Source organism: Thunnus maccoyii, chromosome 3 (assembly GCF_910596095.1).
Source record: "Thunnus maccoyii chromosome 3, fThuMac1.1, whole genome shotgun sequence".
NCBI classification, from domain to species: Eukaryota; Metazoa; Chordata; class Actinopteri; order Scombriformes; family Scombridae; genus Thunnus; species Thunnus maccoyii.
In genome coordinates, this window is record NC_056535.1 from 15,263,923 (window position 1) to 15,282,860 (window position 18,938).

At 41.2% G+C, this 18,938-nt stretch overlaps 1 protein-coding gene across 2 annotated transcripts in view; it reads left to right on the forward strand.

The window, feature by feature from the left end:
• The first annotated feature begins 285 nt into the window (after positions 1 to 285).
• LOC121894735 (low-density lipoprotein receptor-related protein 1-like) overlaps positions 286 to 18,938 on the forward strand; it is a 98,693-nt gene continuing 80,040 nt past the window's right edge. Inside the window, exons 1-2 of one of the 2 annotated variants that reach the window (XM_042407546.1) lie at positions 286 to 1,324; positions 16,026 to 16,148. In XM_042407546.1, the coding sequence (XP_042263480.1) occupies positions 1,228 to 1,324; positions 16,026 to 16,148 (220 nt within the window). In that variant the 5' untranslated portion in view covers positions 286 to 1,227. Of the gene's footprint in view, positions 1,325 to 4,722; positions 4,761 to 16,025; positions 16,149 to 18,938 lie in introns of those variants that run through there. The other variant, XM_042407548.1, reaches the window with a different exon arrangement.

Sequence of the window (18,938 nt, forward strand, 5' to 3'; positions counted from 1 at the left end):
GTGCACTCTGTCAGTCATTTTGAAGGTTTTGTGGAAAGATTGTTCTTGGGATAAAAGCTGTAATTTGAATTAAAGATAAATATATTTTCGTTTTGCACAATATGCAAATTAACTGTAACTTTCCTTTAATAATAATGATGTGTTTTTCCAGATGAAATTAATTACGTAACTAATAATGTTTTGAAAAGAAATAAGTTAACATTTTGCTATGATGGTTGTTTCTTACAGTAGTTTATTCTTGGGGTTCCCGAGGACCCCAGTCGGTGGTCCTTGTATGTTAAATATGTTGGTAGGATAAGGGTTAAATGACCAGGAAGAGTAGCCATCATCATCATCAGTCATGAATGCATTGGGCTTACTTAGCCCCTCAGCAAAGCTAGCCATACCTCCACATTTTTCAGATATTATTATTATTATTTCAGTAGCCTGATAATAATAAATATAATCATCATCAAGATTAGCACAAGTTGTGTACAAGTATTTGTAAGTTAATAAAATGGCAACAATGAATGGGAAAGAAAGAAAATGACAAAATCCTACCCAGAGGCGCTAAATAATTTAAAGTGAGACTGAGACGGAATCAGGAGCGTTGTTGCAGTAAGTTTACATGAGGAAGAGTATGCTTTGATGGAGGTGGACGAACGATGGGGTGTCGAGTGCTGGAGAGGGGAGGGCCAGCCGAGCCGCTGCTGCTGCGACGTCACTCATCAGACCGCTGACTGACTGGGCTCCAGGCTTCAGGCTCAATCTGTGGCCAGCAGCAGCAGCAGCAGCAGAGGTGGTGGGGAGGAGAGGAACATTTGATCCACTTCTTTTATTTCCTCCTGTGGCTTCTTCGCTGGGGCAAGGGAGAACAAAAGACGGACAACTGCATGATTAAAGGCGCCAGCTCTCCTTCCATCTCGACTGCAAGCCAGGCTAGCTTGATGCTCAGTTCAGCCTGCTAGCCTTTGTGGCAGGGCTGTCCATGCATCCAAGGAGCCCCTAAGCAACCCCGGGCTGGGAAAAGCCTCGGCTTTTAGCCTTGACAGTCTGCAAAAATTATTCTCCGAGTGAGCAGACCGCAGCAGCCGTGTCAGCTTCATTGCGCACCCAGAAAGCGGATTTCCAGTGAGGAGCATCATCGCTTAATTGGGCACGATTACACGTCGTCGCCTGTCTGCAACCTCCAGTTTTGACAGGACCAAGAGGCGATTGATGACTAATATTCTTTCAAGATAGACTACAATGTTGCGCACCGCGGCCAACATGTTGGCAACAGGATTGCTTGTCTTGGGAATGTTGCACAGTTTGGAAGTAATCGCTCCATCAAGGGCTATTGATGGTAAGCAGAGCTGATTTAAGGATAACCAGAGTCTTGTCTTAAATGCTTTAAAACTATACAAGTGTGTGTGCATGTTGATGATCACAGGCTTTATTGTGTTTTGTGCCTGCATGCGAGAAGAGTAGACTGTACCCAAAAGGAATGACTGGTGGGTTGAGAAAAGCAACGTGGAAGGGATGAAACCGAGGCGAGACAATTAAAGCGGTCTTTTGTTTCTTTCTCCCAGTGCCACATGCGAATATTGCAATGTCACAGCAGTGATCGCACATTTCCTTTCTTCTGGATAGATGCTCTCTCTGAAATTTTACACTGACATTCAGTGATGAAATTGTAGCATAGGCCCCACTACCTGCTTAAACCACTTTTTTTCAGGTTGACACGTTAATTAAAAAAACGTGAAAGCAGCTGTCAGTTACTTTTAGTTTTAATTGCTTTAGTGACAAAGAGGCCAGTCCATGATCAGTGTCATGTCTTTAAAATGTCAGCTTGTGAGCCTTCTGTAATGTATCTCATGTATCAGTCATTTCACGTTCAACAGTTTTTGTTGAGTGGCGTCCTGATGTGATGACAGCAGCCGCGCTATTCCTGACTCAAACAACACTAATATTTTTTTTTTTTACTCCGATGGGGACTTAAAGTGTGTCTGTGTCTTGAATCTCTTGTTGGGAAGTGTTTGCTGTGGTGTTGGCATAGTGTACATTGTTGCTCAATCATGCTTTATTTGAACCATGTAATAATTTCAGTTAGTTTTCTTCATCCATAAGCTCAGATGTTTAGTGCTGCCATCAACAGAGCTTGTGTAGCACTGCACCATTTGTTGTGCATCAGTATGATTTCTCAGTTTCTCACCTGGACTGTACCAGCTAATAAACCTGAATGCCAACAGTGATATTATGATCCGCAGGCAGATAGTGAGCAGCTCAAAACAGCTCCCCCCTACGACCTTGTGAACACACACCTTCACAGACTTGAACAACTTCTGGAAACTATTAAGCCTCAGGGTCCTGCTCTCTCACACACACACACACATACACACACACCTCTGTTTGGTAAGAAAGGAAAAGGGCGTTATCAAAGTGGAGCAGACAGATTTTGTTCACTTCTTTGCAGGTGATAACAGAATGTGAATTTATTTTTGCAGCGATATATAATGCCTCTCATTCATCCTGTGACCTGTGAATGAACACAAAAGCTTTTGAGATGATTTTTTACTGTAAAAAAAGTGTAGATAAGGAGTTGCTACAAAGCTAATCGGCCTCCTAAATGTGATATTTCATTTAATTCTGTAGGACTTTTAACTGCATGACTGATTCGAAACCACAAGCTGCATTTTGTAAGGTTCATCGTCAAGCCATAAATGCCCCGCTTTGCCTTTTGAAGTCATCCCGTTGCACTTGGCAATCCAGTGCTGTGAGGGAGCAAAATCCACATAAATTACCACCTTGAAGATAGGTTTGAATAGCCTGCAATCACCTGCAGTTTCATCCTGCTCTGTCTACAGAAGCAGCTGAGAAATCCAACCTTAAAACAAACAGTTTCTGCCTCCATGCACAGTTATTGTTTTAGTGAAAATTTCCTCCCCCTGAGTCTTAATACCTTGATTTGATGAGTCAGCCTTGTGCAGTATACCAGAGGAGAGATTGCCAAACCTTAGCTTTACTTGAAAACCTACTGGGATGCGGAGGTGCTGTACTTGACAGAGCCTCTCAAGGAAATGCATTGAGATTTGTTTATAGTTGACATGGCTCATATTATATATATAAAAGAGTTGGATGTGAGATTTACCAAATAACTTGGATATTTACTGGGTGCCACAGTTTGAAGATCAAATTTAATGCACATTCTCAACCATTCTTTTCTCCTGAATAGTTGCATCTCCATAAAATAGCAATACAGTACAGCAGTCAAGTTAATTAATTAATTCATGTTAGCCAATGCCTCTAGTAATTAAGTAAGTGTGTGTATCTTACCCCCTTCCAAGCATGCTCAAATGGCCTTTTTTAACCTCTTTGATTGCTTCTTTGATTTTAAGAGCTGTTTGAACCACATATGCTACTAGTAAAGTTTTTTTCAGGCCTGCCAAGACCTCTTCTTTTTCCATTTCTTAGACCTCTAAACATTTTTTTTTCTCACTGTCTTAGTACTGTAGCCAGAGCAAAGGCCCTGGGCCACCATCAAACCCTGGGTTTAATTGGGTCTGCTCTTTGTTTCCCAGCGGAGACCTCCACGAACAGTCTCAAATTGTTCAGAAAGCGCTGCTAATTGGGGTCTGGTGGAAAAGGCCCTAATGAAAGAATTTACATGGTTTCACTTCATGAAAGTAATGTCTTTGCAAAACAACTTCCCTACGAAATCAAAATGAAGAAGTGCGTGTTGAGATCCTGTCAGTGAGAAAAGTTGGAATCATTTCAACTTGAATCATCTGTATTTATTCTTGCTGATTATTTATTCCATTTTGAATGGTTTTTGAAGCAAGCCTTCTCTATCTGAATTGCCTGGTTCCACATTTCATGTTTCTTTATTTTGCCACTTTTCCTCCCTTAAGCTACTGTTAAACTTCTTCATTTAAGTCACATCCTTGATAACAAAAGTAGCACACGCTGCTTTTTAATTAACTCACCATCCAGCGATTCTCTTCTCCTGGCACTTTCCCCCCGCTTGGATTCCCTGCTGTAACATTTGGTAGAGGACTGGACCAACATTTGGCTGTTATTGGGGTGACATTGCCATCACAGTGACGTCACACAGCCAAAAGTTTCCCACTTTACTGTTTACTGACGACTGAGGGCAGTATGGAAGACAGAGTGCATTTGGTAGATCCTCTTTGCTGTTGACCCTGTGTCACAGAAGTTTGAAAATCAGTTAATTTAAATAAGAGATGAATAGCATATTTAAACACTAATATTAATATGTTGTTGAGATCAGTGCATAACTAAACAAGTGGTGCTTAAATACCTTATATGACACTGAAAACCAGCCACGACTGCATTACTGAGCAGATATATAATCCAGTACTTTGGTCAGTGGGTTTTCCTGAGGAAAAACAAGGAGTAACAGTAGTAACAGTAGTAAAGAAATACTGTACTGTTGTGGTAGATTTCAAATTGCCACAAAACTCCACATTAGACAACATAATTGCCTTATACCTCATGTGAAATCCTAGTTTCCTTGAGGTATTTGTAATGATCACCGTAAAATGCTCCATTTCTGAAAACTGGAACACTGGAAGCCATTCCCCTTATTTCTTAGTTTCTATTGAATGAAAGAAAACAATGTATTTTGAGCCTAGTTTGACAGTATGGGAAATACGCTTAATAGCTTTTTTGCAGAGAGTTTGATGAGAAATTCAACACCACCCTTCTGTCTACCAGCAGCCGCTTAGCTTAGTCTAGCAGGGGGAAACAGGGGGAAACAGCTAGCCTGGCTCTATCCAAAGGTAACAAAATCTGTGTACCTATTGTTTTCACACTGTGTTTTTTGTACAGTTTAAGCAAATGAGATAACGTGTTAATGAATGAGCTTTAGAGGTACTGATAGACTGAGCCAAGCTAGCTGTTTCCCTCTGTTTCTAGGCTTTATGCTATGCTATGTTAAGCTAAGCTAACTGGCTGATAGGTCCAGCTTCACACTAAATGGACAGATGTTAGACTGGTATCAATCTTCTTATCTAACTCTCAGCAAGAAAGAGAATAAATATATTTCCTAAAATGTTGAACTATTTCTTTAGCTGGCTCTTTATCAAATACAGAGGACAGTAAGACACTTCTAACTCCTTCTGCTCTTCTCATATCAGGAATAAAACATGTCCTTACAGGAAAGATTATTTTTCATAATTATATAAAAACATAAAAACTGTGATGAATCCTGACATCTATGATAGCTGAAGTGTGCTGAGTCCCTGTGGACAAGCTTGTCAGAACAGCCCTGTGACCCACTTTACAGTTATGACCCACTGATTGAGATACACTATCTAGATTGTGCTATTTAAGGAAGGAAGATAGAACATGGTCTGAGGAGGCCCTCTTAAAGAATACAAGCAGCTTGGGGATAGCATAACCACACAACAGTTATATATGAACATTAGCCAGCAACTTTTTACACCAAAGCTATCAATACATGAATGTTAGGATAGGAAAAAAATCACTGGTGAAAGCCTCTCCTTGATTTGTAGCTTAGACCAAATGCTCAGGTGAAGGCAATATTGGCTAGAAAGTCCATCATATTCAGTAGGTCAGGTCTTTTTTGGGACAAGATGACAGTAATCCTTCCTGCATGATGACCAAAGTCATTTAACACTTCCCTTCTTTCATACGCTCAGCCTAGAAACAAGTGCATTGAAAACAGAGTAATTGAAAACACGTCCAATGAGAGTGAGAATAGGAAAAGAGAGAGCAGATGTTAATATGTAAGCAGGATTTGTGGACAGTGGTGAGTTAGCTGCAGTGATTTTAGCTTCCTGTCTGTAAACATTGCCAGTTGTGTGTGTGATGGGGCGCATGGCCAAGCCGGGGATTGAACCCCAATCCCTGTTATGCCTGTTGTTATATCTGTCTGTATGGTGGAGTGTGGGTTGAACAGTAATAACTGCTCTCATAACTCAGCTGTTTAAAAAAAAAAAAAAAAAAAAAAGTTAAGATCAAGTTAGTTTGTTGGGACGCACCTGTTAAGTTGACAGCGTAGTAAAAAGTATATAATTTCACTTAATTCTGTGACTACTAACGTATGCGTACTTACAAAAAAAAGGGGGTGACACATTGTTACACTAGATGTGTTGTTTTTGCTGTGAAACTAACAAGCAGAAAGATTTTACCTCTTACATCTGAGGTCCAAAACACTGATGAGGAATGTTTTGGCCTGCGGCTACTTTGGTTAACTTAAGTGCAAAAGAAAGCCATCACTTTGATTTTATTATAGCACTTAACTTTAGTTTTATGTGAGAAACACTTTAATATTGAATCCATGTACTTTTCCCTGACATATTGTCCACAGAGTAAGCAACAGGCACTTCACTTCACTTCTACAGTAGCAGCCAGTATTACCAGTCTGGGAATGATCTATTTAGGAGATCGTACTCCCTTGATAATTAAAGAGATAAAGCTGTATCTGCATGGGTAATTTGTGTGTAATAGAGAAAGATTGTTAGCCTGAAAGATGTGTTTATAATCAGGTACTGGGACTACTACACTTGAAAGGTCTTGACACAGTTGACTTGTCTCCTACCACTTTCACACAAAAACCCAGTGGATGACGCGGGACAATGAGCGCTCCCTCCCTGCCTTTCCTGCTGAGGCCAAGCTGTGTCAGGGCCAGGTCGGGTGACTTGTGTTGACCTGTTCACACCAACAGCAAACATGGCTTTAACTTGCTCCTCTGTGTCAGTCTGAAAGGAGTGTTTGTGTTGATGACTTGTGCTTCAAGCTGTGACCCTGGTTGGTCAGGTCACTCGCTTATGTAATGCACAATGGAGGCGGTATTGCATATTGTTGCCGCATAAGATTAATTTATTCATTTAATTACTGCACTAGATAGCCCCCCAAGCATCATTTTACTCATAACATTATTGAGGATTCTAGCTCTAGATAGAAATTGCCATTTTTTTGCTTATAATATGTTTCTATCTTGGTTCCTCCAACAGATAAAATACTTTCTATTTTAAGCAGCAGCCCACACGACTCATACGTGCATTCACATCCATTTAAGTCTCTCCTGAAGGGTCTATTCACTGACATACATTTTTTCAGCGACAAAGGTATGACTGCAGGCTTGCAGCCATTATAAATTACTTGTGAATTCATTCCCTTTAGGAGAAGATTTTTACCAAACAAACACTCATTCTTCTCTCAGTATGTATTTAGCCTCGACAGTTCGACATCCCAATACAAGTCCAGCTGCATCCTGGTGGTCTTTTCTGGACTGTGAACCCCTGACATGTGTGGTCATTCTTGAGAAGCATTACACCTGTGTCATGCAAATACGTCTCCAGCGATACAAAACACATGCTCGGGCACTATTCATGCAAGGACATTACACTGATTTAGATTTATGCCCAAACTTCTAATCCTAAACACACAGTACCCTGACCTAACCTTAACATAAGCCTAATTGTAACACTAATCCCTCCAACAGGCATAGACCCTTCACTGTGGCAGAAATCTCCTCACATGGGCCTCATAGAGGACCCACAATCCTTATTTCTGCCTTCAGCCTTAGCAAAAATCACAGTGTGGGTGAGAGATGTTTATCATCGATACTGGACAAACACTTGAAGGTGATATCACATCCAATAAACCTTCATGAATAGAATTTTGAATACTGTGCAGCATTTTCGCACAATTGATATTCTTCACATTTTCTGTGGAGGATATTCCACACTCAGATGCATGTGTAGGCAGTGTTGTCTCTCTGGTTATGTGCTTCTGGGAAGAGAATAGGCGGATGTTTTCTCCTCTGTTATTAGCCTACACACAACATAACTAAATGGAATACATTTTAAAATGTTCCTCAACATCTTTTGTTATAGTTTGGAGATGATTGACGTGCCTTAAAGGAAACGACTCTGAACTGTCATGTAGGCTTATTTGAAATGTGGTGCTGCAAAGAAAAATCTGTAACAAGCTGCAAACTTCCAGCTCAAATATTCTCATTAAGCAAAAGATCAGTGATGAGGATTTCTTCATCAAGGGTTTTTTTTTTTTTTTTGATTGCACAAAATCACATAAAAGCCCTTACTCCTTCACTGTAGCTATAAGTGTCATTAGCAGTTTAGGGTGCTCAGGTTGCTTCTGCGCACAGATGGCGAATGCGAAAGAACGTTCTAGAGAATCAAATCTTGTTCCGTGGAGCTCATGTGTCGCACTGAGACTTGAAACTTGTACTGGTCTTATGAAAAGGCACTAAAGAATTTCACATAATCTTCTTTAATATGTTTCCCTCGGCAGCATACTAAGTAGGCTTAATTGTCATTTTTCTCCCTCTGCAGCTACGTGCCGCGTGTGCTCTGGCGGTGGTGTGGCAAAGGGATTTGTCTAAACTGACTGAGTTGATAATGGAGGATCACACCTTTGGGTTTTCTGCTTCGTCCCCCACACTTCGCCGCTGAATTTGATTTAATCCTGAGGTGAAAGTGAAGGAGGTCGTAGCCTCCTCCCTCCAAGTTCCAACACTGAGTCTAGTACAAATAGCAGTCATGGTTGATTACCACTCTGGGGTTCAGACATGGTGAAATCTCAGCCAGACATCCAAATAGCTCTTAATTAAGTTCACATTTGATTACTCTGCTTTGCTTAATAGGTTCTGCCTCTCAGCACCACAAAAGCTCGCGCAGATTGACTCGCTTTGTGTTCAGATCTGACCTGTAAAAATCCAAACAGTCGCAGGCAGGACTGTGTTGTCCTGCATTGCGGAGCCCCATTTCACTTGGCAACTATCACCAGACATGAGCACATTCCTGATGTTAATTCTCCTCAGCTCTAAGAAGTTCATGCATAACACACACTTGCATGGACTTACACACAAACACACAGACTGTCTTGGAAACACACAAATCATCTCATAAAAACATGATTGCATCATACAGTCAGAAACAGAGAGGTGAGCGGTTGAGCGGGAATGCAGGCAGATAGAAACCTCCCCAAACTATTCTTTCGCGTTTATCCATGTTTAAATTCTGTATGACTTTGTCCACCACTGGCTAGACTTCCACAGCTCCTCCAAGCTCTGCCGGAAAGGTTTATTTAGGAGACACAGCTGGGGCCTCTTTTTCTGTGCTTTGTAACATGACAAATTGGAAAACTTTTTTTTTTTCCCTCCCTCTTCTTCTCACTCTTCCATTACAAAATCCTGGAGCGTTCTTTTCCTGGGCTGTGTAGGAGGATGAGGAGGTGGTAGGCCGCAGCCAAACAGACCAATATAGGCGTTTCCCTCATTTTGGCCCTTAGAAGAACCCCCTCAGGTCAGCCCAAAGGTCGGCAAAATAGACCCCTGCCCTTCTCTCTTCTTACAGTATGTCTTTCCTTTTGGCTTTGTTGTAGACATTTGCTTAAGTCTTGGCCAAACTTGTGGTTATAAAAATCTAAATTCAATCTAAGTTCATCAGGACATTGTCTGTGTGCTGCTGAGAAAAGAAAGCAAACATTCCTCATTTGATATTTTGGTGGACTCTTCATGGACAATAGAAATGAACTTCCTGTCTGAGTTAAATTGTTGTTTCTGATGCCTTATTTATTTACTTTAAAGATACTTAGGATACCATAAGTCAATGTTAAGACTGGCCACGTTGCAGTATCATCCCATTGTGTGGCTCTCAGAAAAGATAAAGTGCATACCAAGGTTTGGCCGAGTGAGCGTCAATGTCGAGATTGATTACACACAATTGGATGTTTATCTCGCCCACATGTAAACCTTCCATTCCATAATATTTGAAAACATAATGAAGCTCTCTCAAGTCTAACAGCAAAGAGGATTTGGCCCATCTTCTTCTCTTGAGAAACTGTTGGAGTGTTATATTAGTGCAAGTACACGCTATCTTCAGTAGACTAAACAAGATGTTTTTTTTCTCCCAGCATACGTTGCAAAAGTGTGTGTAAGTGTTAGAAAAACTTCACCATGTACTTACTTCAGCCAACACACCCACCTGGTGCTTTTGTGAGCCCTGCCAGCTTTATTATTCTCAATAGTTTTGGATGAATCAGTACCAGTTACAATGCTTCCAAAGCTGGAAAGGATCATCTCCTCAGATCAGAGCAGATGTAGCCTCAGGATGTTTATTCTGTCTGTTTAGAGTAATGTAAAAGCATCATCTTTATACATGCGTAAATATATTTTCCTGGCTATGTTGTATGTCTTCATCTCTGTCCTTGTTAATCTTTCTCAACACTGCTTTAACACCCACACTTACATATGCAAGATGTGCGTGTGAGTGATTTAAACTCACAAAAGTCGAGGGAAAACCCAGCTCTGTGATTTCATGAGGCCAGGTAGATTCCAGGGTTTATGAGATGAGACTCGCAGAACAGATCTAGATAAGTTCATGTAATGCAGTATTCAGGGAGCTGTTATATACTGAGGCTGATAGATGAACAGGATTTCCAGATACTTAATTCATCCCTGTAGGGAAATTTTGTCTGCCTCAGTTACAGAACAGCAACCCTGGAGCTGGTACAGATTGCCTTGCTCAAGGGCGTTTGAATTGTGGTCGTCCAGTTAAAGAAAGGTCTCCTTGTGCAATATCTAACACGGCTGGCTTTGAAGACTGGATTCCATAGTGCTCAAGCTCCCTTTCGGCACCCCTGTTGACAGTACTTTAAGTCCACCTTCACCTTAACTGCTGTTGAGTTGTGTGTGATGAGGCGGGAGTCTCAGTGTCTGCTGGAGCTTTGTAGTGCCCCAGTTGATCTCAGAGGGCAGGCCTCCAACTTATTTATAGCTCTGCTGTGGGTGTCGGAGGAAATGGGGCTGTGGCTGGGGGCGAGGTTCGTGTTTGCCTTAAGAGAGGACGCTTCCTCCAAAGCCAGACTGAGCTCATCTTGGAGTAATAGCAGACAGCGGCGGGGGCAGAAAGCAGTGGATTTGTAATACGGCCCAAATGGCGACGACCCAAAGCATTTTCACTCAGCCTCCACTTTGGTAAACACACAGACAGCTCATTGATAGCATGTGTGACATTCCTCCATCCCATCTCAGTATCCCAGCCCAGCTCAGGCTGTTCTCAGATCTTTGGGCCTGTCCCCAGCTGTGAGAGCCCTGCACCCCCCACCCCCCCCCCCCCCCCCACCCCCCAACCTCCCCCCTGTTGACCCCTCCCCTCTCCTCTTTGCTCTCATTGCTGCAGTTCATCTACTTTGTTCCCTTATGTCATCCTGTGTCATACCCATCTGCTTATCCTCTTATGTACTTCATCCTCTTCCTTCCTGTATCATTTCTTCTTCAAACAAAAGACAAACACATCTGAGACCTGATCACAAAACTCTAGAACAGACCACCAAAGCCAAAGATCTGTTTGGCTGTAGTTATTGTTGGCTTTCTTTAAACCTGGATATTTTTGACTAGATAAATCCCGATTGTGTCAAGCACGTATTGCATTTACAGCTGGCAGTAAAATACTTGTAAACATACACACTCCAGAGGCCGCTTGACATGCAAATAAACCTGTGCATCATTACTGATGCAATATTTCATAATGTAGTAGATCATAATGTAGTTGTGCTGCTATATTGGACTTTCATTAGTGTTAACCAAGGGGGAAGACACCAGTTCACAAACTGGAAATTACACTTTTGATTATACTGTTGGATTAGGCAGCTATTTGCATATCCTTCACTAAATTGGCAAGTCTCTCCTAAGTTCTTAGTAACTACCAACCAGTTTCAAACAAGCTACTAATTTACTAAATCGGGTTGTGCCATTAGAGCTCAAGATTTCTAATCTAGTAACCATTTTAGTAATGTGGAAAGTGGATGCTGGGAAACATCTGTAGTCCCATCTAGTCAAAAAGCAATCAACTATTTAAATGTGAAGTCACTGTAGCATCACAAGCTGCTACAAAACTTTTTTCTTAAATGCCATTGCTTTGCAAATGTAGGTGTGACTTTCACTCATGTGACTTTCGCTTCTATACATTAAGAGGTTTCTGTGTTTCAGAATTAGTATTATGAAATAGGCCTAGTATAGTCATGTAGTTAAGAGTAAGAGGGAAATATCCAGTTGAGCTAATCTCACTGACATTATTTGGTCATTTAGTCTGATGTTATTAGCATAATGTTTCGTAATTTGAGATATATTTTATGTTTATATCTTTATCAAACAGCATTTTGATGTGTCAAGTCAAATATGTTGGCCATATTTCAAATGACCTCTTTTACTCTTCAGTCTCAGTGGGTTATATATTAGAATAACAGTCTGTGCGCTAACAGTAAGTAACAGTAAGTAACAACTAATCTCTATGCAAGGACTAGTTTGTGTGGTGTAACTTGTTCTAATTAATGATTCATATATCTCTTCTTAGTAAACAGTTACATTATAACTAGGCTAAGTTTGAACTTACAGACGGGCTCTTGGTGTGAAAACGTGTACTTATGCTCAAGCATATATTTTATATCATATCAGACTGAAGACAAAAGATGATGAAGACTGAGATTGAATATGACAAGGAAACACACGTATACACATAGTCTGTAAACTGCCTCAGACTGCCAGTGTGGTTTGTGGTGCCAGTGTTTCATTCATTTGCACAAGTTGAAATCAGGGACGTGAAACTAGCAGTGGAAAGTATTGTGCAGGGAGAGGGGAAAAATGTCCAAAAAAGGTGTCCACAATTATATTTCTAGAAATCTGGTTGTGACTGGATGACCTGAGACTTGGCAGATCGGGGCCTTTGTCTGCTCTCCCTTTGCTTCTCTCTAACCATCACAGCTAGCTGAGCTGGTGGTACAGTAACCACTAGTAAGTTTGTTGCATGCTTTCACCTTCACCTACCTAACCTCCTGACCTACTTCCTGTGAACCATATGTTTCTGTCAGCAGCATCTTGCAGTTGAGTCGGAGGCGGGTGAGCACTCTTCCCACAGCCATTATTCGAAGCAGAGTTAACAGCCTGCTGAGTTAAAGCACATCAGCATCTAAATAAACCATACACAATAGACAGACATGCCACAACTAGCTGCTGGTGTTGACACCAACACAAACAAATAAATAAACACACACACACGTACCAAAAGAGAGGAATGCGGAGCAAAGAGGAAACATTTTAACGTAAGCCTGGTAGCATTTGATGAATAATTCAAATAATCTTGTGACTTCTGAGAGAGAAAAAGACTCCCTTCGACACGACACACACCCTTCACATACCCACACTTCACACGAACATATACACACACATGCACCAAACGCAGCGGTACAAAGAGGAGGATAAGTGGGGAGTGTGTGAATGTGTACAGCAATATGTCAGGTTGAATTCATAGTATTTAGGTTGAGCTCCATTTCAAGATTCCCTTCACCACTGGAGTTGGAGGCTAGCTTTAAATGTAAATACAGTCATCCTGTTTATCCTACTTCATCCCCTCATCCACCCCATTGTATCCCGTGCTTCCCCCGGTCCCATTCGTCATGCTATATGCCTAAATAATAAAGTTTATCACCATTTCCAATCAGTGTTTTATATTCTAACCTAGATAGCTGACTTCTATGTCTGTCCAAGGGAGGTGTTGACACTCGCCCAGGCACCACACTTTGGAATATTAAAAAGATAAATGATCCTGTCAGAGGGCTGAGGTGGGTGGGTTGAATAAGTGAGCTGAGGCTGTTAAAGACATCGTAGGAATAACCCCAGATCACATATATTCAATGTAATGACAGTGATGACAGACAGAAATGAAAAGGAGTTGGTATAAGAAGACATTTTGCCATCTGGCTTCTGCTGTATTTAGAAACATGAGATACAAAGAGAAGCATGCACCCAGAGGAAACCAAAAAAACAGTTCAGTCACAACCTGGTGATAAATATTCAAACATCACCTTGAGTGAATTCCTGTTAAAGTTTAGGATTGTCCATTGCTCTCTTTAAATGTCAACTGGTAAAACATTTGTTTTGTTTTAAAGGTGCAGTGTATATAATTTAGTGCCATCTAGTGGCAGAAGTGGAATATAATATTCATAAGTATGTTTTAATTAGTGTATAATCCTATGAAAATAAGAATTGTTGTGTTTTTTGTTATCTTAACAATGAGCCCCTTATTCTACATAGGGAGCGGGTCCCTTTCGATGGAGGCTGCCATTTTGCACCGCCATGTTTCTAAAGTAGCCCAGAACAGACAAACCAAACACTGGCTCTAGAGAGGGCCTTTCATGTTTTTCAAAAGTTTTGTGGCTGCCGTAGGTTCTCCTAAACATTTGGAAGGGGAGGGGGGAGGAGTATTCAGTTGGTTGCAATCTGCAACCTCGCCACTAGATGCCACTAAATCCTACACACTGGTCCTTTCAGTGCATAAAGGACAAAACCTTCATCAGATTTGTTTTGTATTCAGTTAATGCATTAGCAACATGTCCTTTGGTGTCCACGTGCTCTGTATTGCTGTACATCCATTACATAACATTGTCCTGTATTAAAGCAATAGTTTGACATTTTGGGAAATATGCTTATTCGCTCTCTTGCCAAGAGTAAGACAATATATACAACTTTCATGTCTGTATGCTAAATATGAAGCTACAGCAATTACCATGTAATATTTTGTTTGTTTTGTCCGTACAAAAACCATACTGTACAAACCACATTTTATGAGGAGGTCACTGGACAGATTCTTGACTCTGAGCAGTGACATCAACTAACTCTTAAGAAGAAAGTGAAGAATTTTATAAACATGCAAGCAGTGCGCTGGTATTTTGACATTTCAATCTGTTTGCTTGTTTGCTGTCTTATCAGAGGTTGGATGGGATAGGATCAGTTTAGTGTCTGGTCTGGAACGTGTTAGCTTAGCAAAGGGGCTAGAGATGTGGGGAGAAGGTTAGCCTCAGCCAGAAGAGGAGGATGATTCCTTCTGTCAGTTCCAAAGTTATATTGCTGTGTCTTCATAGCTAGCTAGTTAGCCAGTGGTCAGCCAAGTTAAATGGGTTTTTTTGGAGAGTTTGTGAACCGAACAGGACTTCTAGAGTGCTGCGTGCAGTCACTGGAGCTAATGTTAAGCTAGCTGTTAATGGTTAGTAAATACCTCCAAACCACTGGCTGGCTGCTTGCTAAACCACAACAAGATGTGACGTGTGTGTTTTTGTGGAGGCTTTGAAGCTGTTGGAAGGTACCGAAGACAGAACTGAGCTGAGTAATGGAAAATCATGTACTGAGTAACGTCACCAATTACTTTTTTACCGATGAGTAGTCAGTAAAGTAATGTCATTACTTTTCCACTGAGCAATAATTTATGAGTAAAATGCAGTAGATCCTTTAATTATGGAATTACTATCGGGAGTGATTATCGTGTGTACGTAAGATATTAGATCATATCTGCGTAGATATTAACTTAAATATTATTTTTCTGGTAGGGCAAATGGCAAATTCTTTTTTTGTCACATTCTAAAATAATTTACACCACTGTCTTTATTTTTTTTCCTGACAAAAGTGTTAAGTAAGACAAGTCACCACTCAGCAGTAAGTAGTTGTATCAAACTCCACTCACCTAAGCCTCCCCTGAATGCCCCAGTTGACTCAGCTTCGTGTGTGTCTGTGTGTCCATGTGTTTGTGCTGTTCCAAGAGGACTTGAATTAGTGTGGGTTTGAATACGTTTCCCTTGGCTGTGGCTGGAGTAGGCAGTTTTTTTTTTTCTCTTTCTGGAAGGTTGGATTGAAGGGGAAATGGATGATAGGGGGGAAATTCACTGAACAAGATGTTCTTTGATATCCTCCTGACGTGTTGCATCACTACTATTGGCATGAGAACGCTGACCTGGATATTTAGGTGCAGCAAGTTTATGCAAAGCCTTTCCGGAGCTGCATGAGTGTGTGTTTCGCTTTTTGTGACAACCATTCGCTATTCCCTCCATCAAGTAGCAACTTTCCACAAACTAATTAGGGCCAGTGAGGGCCACTATTGACTGTGAACACAACAGACCCCGCTTGCTAATGAGACCTCAGGAATAAAGATCACTGACGCAAAAGGAGTTGTTTTTTTTTTCAGCAATCTTTTAATTAATTCACTTTTTGCTTTGTCTCTTTTCAGCCCCAAAGACCTGCAGCCCAAAGCAATTTGTGTGTAAAGATGGGGTGACATGCATCTCTAAGGGCTGGCGCTGCGATCGAGAGAAGGACTGCCCAGACGGCTCGGATGAGGAGCCTGATGTTTGTAAGTGTTTTAAAAATACTGGGTTTAAATAATCCAATGTATCCTATCTAGACTGTGTAGGTTACCCCGAATGTTCTGATCCTGCTGCATCTGACTTGCACGGCACAATGAACATTTGACATTTAACCATTCAGAGTAGATAATTGGAGCTTAGCAGGAAATGCTTGTCAGCTTATGCAGATATGTATATCATATAATTTCCCTAGACAAGAGGACGCTTCTTTTTCCCATCATGCAGTAGATAGTGGAGGCATGTTACATATTTCATCTGAATTTATTTGCCCATTCTGTGAGTTTGTGGGAAAAAAAAGCTCACTTTATCGCCCAAATCCTCATGGCTGCTGCTTATCTCCTCTAATAGGAATAAGGGAGTATTTAAGGCAGGTTAAGACAGGAAGTATTTTCACTAAATTGTTATAAAATGATATGTTATCCATCACAAAAAAAAATCCTACTTGGACTATTCAACAGGTACAGTCTCCAAGTTACCTCATACGTTACTCCAATGTTTGATCCCTCTAGTCACATTCTAAAAGCTGTCGTCAGCTAGCAGACTGAGATTGATAGGCTATTAGATTTATTTGGCCTGGCTGGAGAAAACAATGGGATGTTTTATCAGCTTGTGAGAGAGGTCATTCTGCCTTTAAACTGTCCTGTCATGCCCAGTTAGGAGATTTACAAAGTTTGTCTTTCTTTGATAGATGTGATTTCCTTTTTGCATTCAGAGCCACAGAAGATGCAGTCATGAGACAAAACCAAACCTAAAAAAAGACAGCTGTCGTTTCAAAGTCTTCATTAGGGTTGAAATGCTTTGAGGCTGAATCCCTGGGGAGGGAATGAAAGCAGCAATGTCTTTTTGGTCAGCGTCTTAGACTGAAACGCCTGTAGTTTTCTAAGAGGACAGAGGGTTCTGGGTGGGTGGGGGGGGAAGTGAGTGAGTGTGTGTGTGTGTGTGTGTGTGTGTGTGTGTGTGTGTGTGTGTGTGTGTGTGTGTGTGTGTGTGTACATGTTTATTGAGGGGGGTTTGGTTGAGGGAAGAGAGTGAGAGACTGGGAAGCCAGGGTGCCGTAGCTGCAGTCTAGACGCAAAGACTGTATGAGAGTAGGTCTGGAAGTCATTAGAGACTCGCCCAGAGCAATGGAGAAACCTGCTGTTTTTCACAACCTGCTCGTTCCCCCTTCTCATCTGTGGGCCAGCCTCCTTCCCCGTCTCTATCTGGGACAGAAGGCACAGTGACCACATCCCCTTGTCTTATGCTACTCCTTCTACTCTTCATGCCAGACTCTCTCTCTCAAAAACAACACTTAAAGGACCCATGCTCTTTTACCAGTATCAGAGCAGAAAACCCAGTGAGTCAGAGAGACAAATTCTTATCTAAGATAATTTTGGTGTTTTTGTCAAGGTAAGATTGGTGAGATTGTTACTGAGGAAAGTTGGTAGGTAGGTTGAAGTAAACACCAACCTACAAACATCATTATCTGCTGCTTTAGAATAAGACCAAGTACAGAGACTCGTGCAGAGGGTTGAATTGAGTGTCGGAGTGGTTTTCATTAGAATTGTTGGCTACCTTTGGACACGCCTGCTCCTTAAAATGAAGTTTTTTTTGTGTTCTAAGAGGCGTACCATTTAACCAACACATCCATCATTCAATTCAAACCTCTGTTGCATGTCCCCTGCCTCTTTCTATGTTTCCAGTTGCTCTTTACTGTCAAATTATCCAGTACTAAGTACTAAATGAATCTCAACACAGTTAAATGTGGTTTGTTTGCATTTTTGCAGGTCAACATATGTACACAGTAATTTGCCCAACCTCGCAATAGCATTTGTCAAAATCCACCTTTCTGAGCTGTTGTCGTATGAGCACATTTTATGGACATGTATTCCAAACTGTATGTACATCAACCATATATGAAGTAACATTTGTAGTTTTATTGTTGTGATAAATGTGCTCTTTGTGAAGCTGCTTTTGCAGATGCGTCTGGTTGAAAGATGCATGAGAGAGGTTTATTTATTCACTCATGTGGATGGAGCTTCACAGTGGCCTTTGTTGGGGTGCTGGCTATTGCCAGTGAAGTCAGCCACTGTCCAGTGCAGCTGCTTTGCCCTGCTGTGTAACCCCCACAATGCTGTTCTTTGTACCCTGGGGTGCTGGGTCAGACTGGCATAGAGGGATACTAACCGAGTAAAACAAAAATAAAATGGTTGTCTGGGCATATGACCTTTATATAGAACTTTGATCTGCATTCTTGATCAATGAACAATTATAAGCCATGTAATGAAGATAAATGTGAAGAGTATTTGTCTGGTCCATAGCCTTCAGGTAGAGTGTAGGCTTTTCTAGAGCTGCCAGCTCCTCAGGCTGTAGACTTTATTAAGGTCCTGAAATATTCCCACGTACAGTGAGTGTGGAAACACAGGAAGTGTGTAACGCCGAAATGACGTCCCCTGTCCCTGGTCTGTAATAAGGGCACTTTTACAGACAGTTCCCACCTAGGCTGCAATTAGCCTCTTAGGAGATGAGGCACTTTTGTAACAGCCACTTTCAGAGAGGAAAGCATAATCTTTCATAATGTAATGTGCGTCTCACTGACTCCTATCAAAAGAAATGACAGACTGCCTTGAAAAGAAATGAAATCTGGTGATTTTTATCTTCAATCTACTTGCTCAGAAGTTAGACCCACAGTAGTTGTGATGAGAAATAAGGGGGTTTATTGTTTGGTGTGTATTTGATCATTGGTATTGTGTGAGTTGACCCAAGCCAGTGGTTATACTGTTCAGATATAGAAGAGG